Here is a 9,978-nt window from a genome sequence, read left to right on the forward strand (position 1 = left end):
ATGCTAAGGTGGGTAATGGGTCATGATTGACTTATTCTGTTCTTTTGTGCCTCAGGTAACTTGCCTGGAAGAGAGGGTGACACCAGGATGGGAGGGCTAGCAAGCTTGTGACAAAGCTGAGGCCAGGTTCTCACCTATTTGCTGCATTTTGAACTGCTACTCATTTTTTCGTAGTAGCCTGACAGCAGAGCTTTACAAAAAGACAGACATTGGATATGCCCTGTGTTCTTGCTTGAACAGAGCCAAAGGACTTATAATGACAAATTGAATTTTACTGAATCAATGGACAAGAAAAAGTTTCCTGGCACAATGTCCAGGCAAATGGATGCATCATCCAAGAGGCGCCCCTGTGGTGGAAGTGGGCTGAACTTCCCTCAACCTCCCCCACCATCCTCCTCCATCCAGCAGGGCCGTATTCGGGCTGTGGAGGTGGCGAGAGGAAGGACAGGGTATGGCTTTACACTCTCAGGTCAAAGTCCTTGTGTCCTCAGCTGCATCCTGAAAGGGAGCCCTGCTGACTATGTAGGGTTGCGCTCAGGAGACTACATCCTGTCTGTCAATGACATCAATGTCTCCAAAGCATCGCATGAAGATGTGGTCAAACTGATCGGACGCTGCTCTGGTGTCTTGAAACTAGTTATTGCCGAAGGAGAACGTCCCAGGCGGCACCACCACCAACGCAGTGTCGGCAGCCGTCACCACAGCAGCAACACAATGGCAGCATCATACCTGGACTCATGCTCTAGTGATGACGAGTTGGATGGTTTCTATGATAGCAGTGTTAACAACAACAATAACAGCAGGTCAGGCTGTGGAGCCCGTGGAGGTTGGTACAAATCCAAAATGGATTCTAAGCAGCTTGGCATCAACCGAGCAGAGAAGGTGGTGGCAGAGCTGCAATCTGGAGGAATTTTTAACATGATCTTTGAGAACTCCAGCCACTCCTCTAGCAGCTCAGACAAGGACAGGCCCGGGGTTAGCGCATCGTCAAAGCCACGTCCACTGTCTGATCCAGAGTTTCCTCCATATCGGAACCCGTCTCGTTCCCAGAGCAACCCCAACCTTCTCTCTGAGGAGGAGATGGCCCAAGTTCTAAATGATGATTCAGTTTTCCTGGAGTCAGACTTTCGCCATCTCCACCTTCACCACCATGAAGAGCAAGACGTGGACGTTGGAGATGGGGGCGACTTGGTCCTAGAGCCCAGTGAGGGTATCCTCAATGTGGGCATGATTGTTGGCTATCTGGGCTCCATTGAGCTCGCCTCCACAGGGACCAACCTAGAGAATGACAGTCTGCAAGCCATCAGAGGGAGCATGAGGCGCCTCAGGGCTGAGCAAAAGATCCATTCATTGGTCCTTATGAAGGTGCGAATGAAAATTCTGTTTCCCATCTGAAGATAATGGCTTTTTAAAATATCCTGCTAACTATGTTTTTATTTCAGTAACGAACAACAGCAGCTAAGTCTGAACTGCAATTATCTAGTGAGCCTAAAACATTACAAAAGAGACCCTACAGTATAAACGGTGTGTCAACGTGGAAACCCTCTGTTTTAATGTTATTGTTAGCTGTCGCAGCTAACTGACTGTGATTGCCTCTTTATTTTCACTGGTGTCAAGTGGTGACATGCATTATTTATATCCTATCAGGTCATGCATGACAGTGTGCGTCTGTGCAGTGACAGAGGTCAGATCCTGGCCACCTACCCAGCAGAAAAATTAGCTTTCAGTGCCTGTTGTCCTGACGACCGACGATTCTTCGGACTGGTCACGATGCAAGCCACAGACGACCACGATGATCGTCATTTCAGCAATGGTCAAGATGAAGAGGGGGGTTTGAGAACTTCCTGTCATGTTTTCATTGTGGACCCAGATCTCTGTCACCACCAGGTAAAACAGAAAGGCAATTATGAGATATAAAATAAAGGTTTATGAATCACAATTTAAATTAGATAAATTTCTTCCTTTTAGCCACATCAAAAGCAAATCAGGAAACCTTAAGCTCCTCTTAAAGATGAGAAAACCACACAACTGAAGAAAATAAGTATTTCATGCACTTTCAGGCAGAGTCACAATATATATATAACTGGAGCTTTGATCTGTTCACAATGAAGAATTAGGGGGAAAAAAGGGCACTGGAAATTGTTAGAATTTTTTTTAACATCACAGCCAGTACAAAGTGTGACTTTCGGTGCTTATATCAAAGCAAAAATAAGCTTTTAAAAAAATATGTACTTATGAAGAAATATAAAACAACTTTTCTTCTATATAACAAACTAAACAACAATTCTGTTCTGGTAATGACTAGTCATTTACATAAAGAATAAAATTGAATCTAAAATACTAAAATTGTGTCAATCTAAGAATAAGTAAAGTTTGATATTCAGCCTTATTGCAAATATCAGATTGTTTTAGAAAACTAATGCCAGTGATGGTAGCTTGTCAGAAACCTATCTAACAGCTACTTTGCTCTCTGTTTTTTCCTCAGGTCCATCTGGGGGTGGCCATGAGGTTTGGCTTTGAGTGCACCCCTGACCCGGACACCGGAGGCTGCCTGGAATTCCCTCCCAGTTCCCAACCCCTCCTCCAGTTTGTTTCTGTCCTCTACCGGGACATGGGGGACAACATTGAGGGGGTTCGGGCCCGCGCTTTCCACGATCCAGACAACGACGCCCAGCAGAACCACAGCACCAGCAGCAACAGTGATAGTGGCATTGGCAACTTTTTACCAGAGGAGAAGAGCAACAGAGTACTTTTAGTTGACCTTGGAGGTCCTCCCAATCACAACCACATCTCTGGGCCACGCCACTGGGACAGCCCTCCTTCCTCCCAACAGGCCTGGAGCCCCACCCTCGGAGCTGCAGCCTCTCATCCACCTCCTCCTCCTCCTCCTCCAATGCTGAGAAATGGCCACTACCGTCACGACCCACACCTGGCTGACCTCCCTCACCCTCTCCCCTTAGCTCACCCTGATGTCCCTGGCAGGCATTCACGAGGGGTCCACCCACACCACTACTCATCAGGGAAGCGGGGAGGAGCTGTTGGGGGAGGAGAAAGGAGAGGGGCCGGAGGAGCAGTAGGGGTGGAACAGCAGCGGTGGCTGCCAGTCCATGTGCTTAGAGACTGGCGTCAGCAGCACCACCACAGCCACCTCCAGGGCCTAAGCAGCGATCAGGAGTCCTACGCCGAATCCACTGACGGATGGTCATCAGCCAACTGCAGCACCCTGCCCCCACCCATGAATAAGATCCCGGCCGACCGCTACCGGGCCCCGCTGGCCCCCGGAGACCACCTGCCGCCACCTGGAGGGAGCCAGCCTCCTCCTCCCTCGCATCCCCACACCCACAGACTGACTGTTCAGAAAGATGAGTGGGCTAAGAAGTTATTCGGTACAGGAGACAGGGAGCGGACAGGAGCAGAGAGAGGCGAAAGAGAAAAGAAACGAGGAGGCAACGCCAAGGAGGGAGAGAAAAAGGTATTGAAGTATTTTATATGAAGTATGAAGTATTTTATTTAGTAAAACTCTGGTTCAATCAATTTTCATGCTGGAACTTTTTCATTTTTATTTACATTTTTAGCCAATCTACCTTTGTAATAATGGTACATTCACTGGTGTACTAAACTGTGCCAGTTTGTGGGCTGTAGGAGAGTTGTGCTAAAACTAACCATGAGATGAGAAGCCCAGACAGCAGGTAGCATCCCCCATCACACATCCCTGTTGTGGAAATTTACTCTGACTAGACTGTGTCCAAGACTACAGTTTATTGAGGCTATAAATCCATCTGTGCTCATCCCGCTGCTCTCCATTGCATTCTCACCCTCTCCTTTCCAAGGCCTCAGGTTTAACTCCTTCAACCCTGGAAGAATGTTTCTTTTCACTTGAACTTTTCACTTGTTTTGAAAATATACCATGAAACATGCACATCCCATCAAACACATCTCTACTAAACTGAATAATGTGAGCACCCCAGTTGGCTCTCTCCCCTGACTTACTACAAGTGGATTGATAAGTTATTTATCCTCACTACTCCAGTATCAGATCATGTATTATGCACCAGCCAGACATCTGCCTTCATCTGAAAACCACCTGTTTCCCACCCTAATGAGACTCAGTGTAACCGTAGCGAAGTAATTGTATATGATACTATCTTTGTTTGATATAATTTAAAGAACTAAACTGGCTGCATTTTTAAATTTTTTTTTTGTACAAGAGCTCCTTTTCTTTTAATTTACATATAGTACAGTATACTGGCTGTTTATTGACTGTAGAGAATAGAAATGAGGAGATACAGACCAAGCATGACAGGTGTTTCCAGGCTGACTGGATTTCATCATCATTAACAGGTCTGTGTGTTGAAGTGCTCGTAAAGAATGTAGTAGAAACTATGTTGGAGACAGTGTCATTGACTCTGTCTATATTTACATACTAGCAAGCAGCAGTGGACAGTTTCCTTGATACTGAAGGAGGCTGGTGCTTCTCCCAGTAAAGCTCTTGGTGGACAGTGTCTCACAGACCCTGGGGGACAATCAGAGGAAATGTTTACAAGGTCAGGTGCAGGGCAGAGACTGACAGTGACAGGAAGGTGGATGTTAACCTCTTTGAACCATGTCTGGAGACACCGGGCTGTGGAGGCTATCATGGTAAGCCATGATTGTTGGTAGTCAAGATAAAATCCAGATATATTGTTGTATTCATGATTTGTTTTTTTCCTCTGTGTGCTTAAAACGTTAGAATTCTAAACACATGATTGCTGGGTTGTTATAATGTGAAGCACATCCAGACATTGTCCTTAATTGAGTGTTAATGTTCAACACATGGTGGCACTGTTTCACTGCCTAAACCTCTGTAAGCCTCCTTCCCTAATAATGACTGTCCTTGGCAAACATTTCAGAATATTGTTTGGAAAAAAATAAATCATCAGTTTTGAATAATGAAATCAGTTTGTGATAAATATACCAGATACAAACAAGCAGTTGAATCTTGATAAATAAGAGACAGTGATCATTGCAATGGGGCAGCAAATACCCACTGTTTAGCAATGTGATCCATGACTTCTCCTTGTGGGCAAAGCATTGTCAGCTTGACCACCATCACTATGTGAGTGTGTATGTGAACGGATGACGGAGGATTTATAAAAGTGCAGTTTTTTTGTCATTTACAGTAATTGTTCATCTGAGAAAATATATTTATAATATGTTGTCTTTGCCTGTATTTTAGCATGTTTTGGGTAGTCATTCGGGGCTTATTATACTAGTTTATACTATTATTGTTATAACAAGAACCAAGTGTTTTGTATGAGTTTTTGTGTTGACAGCTTTGAGGTCGTAAACAGGAAGAATGTTTTTTTGTCTGTGACATTGATAGTGTATGCATGTGTGTATGTGTAAGAAGCAGGAGGAGGACAAGATCAGCTGCACAGATAAGAGCTGCGAGTTTTCCACTAGAATTTAGTCTTTTGGGTTTGAAAAAGCAGCCACACCCAAAACAACCCCAACACCACTGAGTCAAATCAACACTCTCAAATCTCAGCTTCTCCTAAAACCCTTTCGTTTTTCAAGCTTCCTTCTCATTACAAATGACACTGGTTGCAAATTGCCTGGGTTAAGCAGAGATCATGTGAGAATGTTTGTGACCACATATGTAATCCAGTGTTCAAATCTGTGTTATCTGACACACACACTCACACAGATGCGGGGTTGAGTCAGTATCCAGGCAACACCACTGGTCATTGCCTGATGAAATGCAGAGAAGACCTGTTCCTCACAAGCCAGTCACATTCAACTCCTGTTTGGCCTCTGCGCCTGTCAGCATTGATTAAGTACTCATTAGACAACTTGGTTCCATTGATAGATGCTTTCTCCTCCAGTAAGAAGAGATTAGCCAGATGCCATTTGTGAGAGGAGCGAAAGAAGACAAGATAATTCAGTTGTTCTCTAAAGATGAAAGGACGGACTATTTACCATATATGATTAGCATTAGGAGAAAGAACACTTAGTAGACATAGTAATCATATTCCCTGTACAATGGAATACAATCCATTGCGAAAGCACATCATACTACTGTCTCTGGCACAGCTCTACAAGTGTTCTTGTTAACATCCCCTCTTTGTGTGTAAATGTGTGTCTCTGTATGCTCTCTGCGGTTGTGGGGTTGACTTAAGTACTATCTGGCACTGCAGGCAAAATCACAGGACTGTACATGCCTGCGTCTAACATGTGGAATTTAACATTTAGGTGAAAAAAAAAAAGAAACCCATCTTCAAGACATTCATGTGTAAAAGAGGAAATCTCCAAACTCAAAGCTTTCATGTAGGACTGTCTGCATGTTGTGAAGTGTCTTTTCTTAACTGACACTTTCAGTTTTCAGTAACATCTGTCCCACTAAAACATGTACTCCAAGGCACCTTAGGGTGCGAGAATAGTAGTACGCTGTTTATGTGCATGCAGTTAATACAAATCTGTTTGGTTTAGATAAATTAGGTTTGGATAGTGCCACAGGAGGTTTTACGTAAAATCTGTGTGTCTAAATTAGCATGACATCCCATTAATGCATGACAGCATTATTAACAGGTGAACTCAAGACCTTGGCAACCGGCTGTCTTAGTTGTTTAACTAACAGCTGTGTAAACACTGTAAAGTTTCCATACACTAGCAATAAAATATTACACTCAATACTGGTATGTTAGATAAGATGAGTGGCGCTGTTTGCATCTTTACTGATCATGTTTTTTTTAAATTTAATTTAATTTAATTTTTATATATATATTACAAATGGCATGCAATTTTGAGATTAACTACATTGACAGATAATTTTATTTAGGCATTTTCACCTTTACTTAATACAGTCATGAGAGACAGCAATCGTGGGAAAGAGAACAAAGGAGTGACATGTAGCAAAGATCTGGGCCAGCAAGGAGCCAAACCACAGACTCACTGACGGCATTTGCGCCTATGTGGGTCCCTCAGCCACTGGGTCATCCTACAATAACATTTTTAATATTTGACCCCAGATTACCCTATAATCATTTGTTAAAGTCATTCTCAGATGTTGATATAACCCCTAAAAAGTCATTTCTGTGTATCAAAGTTACATATTTAGAAGCCTTACTGCCTTAAAATGACCTTAGTGAACCTCTGCACTGTTTTTTGTTTTAGAATGTCCAGATAACAGACCACATCAGCTCATCTATGTCTCTGTAAAACTGCTATACGTTTTTTGGCAAGTTGTAGTATTGGAGTAATTTTGCCATAAATGTTTCAACTGGAAACAGATTCTGAAGAAGAATACTAATACGGAAAGACCCAGTCTGCAAGTTGGCAGAATTGGTTCTTTAGGTTTGTTACTTTTTGTTAATGTAATTAATAAAATTGTTTTTATTAATTGAATTTCCCTTCTGGGATAAAATAAATAAAGTATTTTTCATTTCATTACATATGAAAGCCTGGAAATCTGATTGTGTGTTTTTGTGACTAACAATAGTAAGCTGCAGCTTTGAGGTGGAATTGCTCAGCCATGGGGTTGACTGCTTATTTTGCTCATGATGTGTCTTCCAGGGTATAAAGAACTCAGTGGGGACATGGTGACAAGGCAAAAACACTCGATTTTTACCAGAGGGTATCCTCAACATAAGTATATAATATAAACAAACGTTCTGGGTAGTGATCTCTTGGAAATAGGATATCTACAGAAACAGACATTTCACAGTTAATTTATCAAGGCTGTCTGATGGGCAAAGTATGTCATGGACACACCTCCCATGACTTAAAAGATATCTTTGGCATATCTCTGGGAAATTTTCTTGCTATAAATCAGCAAATATGTACACCAATACCAACACATTCTTCCTAAGCTAATATCATCTGATTTGTCTGATTAATCCATTCTTTTGTTTCTTTTATGGTAGTGATTTCCACCAAAGAGAAGTCAATTCATTTTCAGTTCCGTTCAGTTAAATTTGTATAGCACTAAATCACAAGGTAAGTCATCTTAGAGAACTTCATTTTGTACGGTCAAGACATACCAATATTGTATTATAGACATAAACCCAATGAATTAAACGATACCCATTTAGGAATCACTTGGTGGCTGTGTGAAGAAAAAACTCAGTTGAATCAACCTCTTTGTTTGCTGTTTATTCAAACTCTTCAAATTCATACCTGGAGGCTTCCTTATATGTACTGTATTATGTACAGCCTGTGAACTAATCATGTGTATCTGTTCTTGCTTCAGGGTGGTCGGTTCCGTGGTCTGACCATGGGATTCCCTCCTCTCCCACAGCGCTCCTCAGCCAGACGTTCCTTTGGACGTTCCAAACGTCACAGCCTGGCCCGCTCTCTGGACGACCTGGAGGTAGGAGCATATGCACGCAATCACACTAACCCAGGTGTACCAGCAAGTAGTTTTGCAGTGTTCAAGCTTGGCCTGACCACTGTGCTATTGTCACATTGGATCCACACGTGCAGCATCCATCTCTAATAATAGCAGCTCATGCACACCATACATCCTCACATGACACGTCAAGCCCTTTTCTCATATCACCATGGCAACATACACACAGTAGTGCACTGAGCCATCTTATAGAAGACACATTTTGAGGTTTGTATTTTAAGGTTATAGGATGTGTATAAAGATTACTGTACACCTTTAAAAGTAAGATATTTACTTGACAACAATTTAATACATGCAGCCATAGACTTATGTGTAGAAGTATACATTTTCTGCTGACTCTGTACAGTAAGATTGCACTGTTGCAGGAATTATTCTTTTGCTCTCATTATAGCTGCAGGAAATGACCTGATATCCAGTCAGTTGAGAGCCATGAGTTTTGTCTAACAATATGCCTGTTTAGTTCTGTTTAACAGCATTTTATGAAGAGAAAGTCGACACTGGTTATTCTACTGTTGTACTCCAATCAGAAAGATACAGCAGACTGTTATTATTTGTAAAAGATCGCATTTATCTTAGTTATGGTGGGGTTTTATTATGAAATATTCAATTTCCAGCATCTTGTTTAAGGTTGTTCTAACTAGTGAAATGGGAATATACCGAGTGTTTTTGTCATCATGGCTCGTCTGTGTATGTTGATGGCCGGTAAAACGAAACGAGAGTCCTGCTGTCTCAATCACAATTCACTTCAAGATAAAGATCAGAGGAAAGCTAAATGTTTCCGCCGTTTAGTAGTGACTGGGGCACCCTGGGAGCAGATAAGCAGATCCCACACTGTTGCTTCAGTAGTGATAGTTTTTTATATACATTTTTGACATTTTTCCTTTGTTGGGCAGCACAGGAGAGCGCAACAGGAAGCATAGGGAGTTACATGGCATTGAGGTTTAAACTTGAGAATCTGCATCTTAAACAGTGTGCTTAAGCAGGTTTTAAGTAAATTTAAAGATGCTGTGTGGAGGTCTAAAGAGAAAAATCATGTATATGAATCGTGATGCTCAAGGTGATCATTTATTTCTAGATTCATTTGGTGCCTCATAGTTAATTGGCTTCCATTCAAAATGTAATTATTTTGTAATCATACTCTTATTTGTAAGGGGGTACATTTTCACTTTGCACTTTGCTGTGCTAATGTCCACGTTAGCTCAAATGTCAGCTTGATGGCGCACAAGGGAACACAATTATAACACAAGGCATGCTCGTTACAGTTATATTCATTTTCGTCTAATCATGACGCAGATATTTACATAAATGATTCATAATCAGCCTGTAAGCACCACTGAATTTGTGCACACTTGAATTGCCCACTATTGTATGAGTTTCACAGGGGTAGATGCCCCATTGCCGGAGCATCCCATGGCAGGGTTTCTCTCCTCTATTTTCCTCTTCTCCCCTCCGCCTCCCCACCGCCTCTATTCTACCTTTTTCTTCCGGTCGTTAGGCCTTTTTCTCTTGCTGCACATGCAGTAATGTCCACAAACAGAGAGGGCTTTGTGTTGTGAGAGGGGGAAGGAGAGAGAGATTGTGTGTGTGTGTGT

The 9,978-nt window shown here is 42.3% G+C and overlaps 1 protein-coding gene across 2 annotated transcripts in view; it reads left to right on the top strand.

Moving 5' to 3' along the window:
- rgs12b (regulator of G protein signaling 12b) overlaps positions 1-9,978 on the top strand; it is a 58,094-nt gene that overhangs the window by 2,476 nt on the left and 45,640 nt on the right. For both annotated transcript variants that reach the window (XM_008277912.1, XM_008277911.1), the window contains exons 2-5: positions 56-1,365; positions 1,648-1,887; positions 2,486-3,472; positions 8,228-8,347. In XM_008277912.1, coding sequence (XP_008276134.1) covers positions 283-1,365; positions 1,648-1,887; positions 2,486-3,472; positions 8,228-8,347 — 2,430 coding nt within the window. In that variant the 5' untranslated portion in view covers positions 56-282. The remainder of the gene's footprint in view (positions 1-55; positions 1,366-1,647; positions 1,888-2,485; positions 3,473-8,227; positions 8,348-9,978) is intronic.

This window comes from Stegastes partitus, unplaced genomic scaffold, assembly GCF_000690725.1.
Source record: "Stegastes partitus isolate 25-593 unplaced genomic scaffold, Stegastes_partitus-1.0.2 Scaffold110, whole genome shotgun sequence".
In the NCBI taxonomy this organism is placed as follows: domain Eukaryota; kingdom Metazoa; phylum Chordata; class Actinopteri; family Pomacentridae; genus Stegastes; species Stegastes partitus.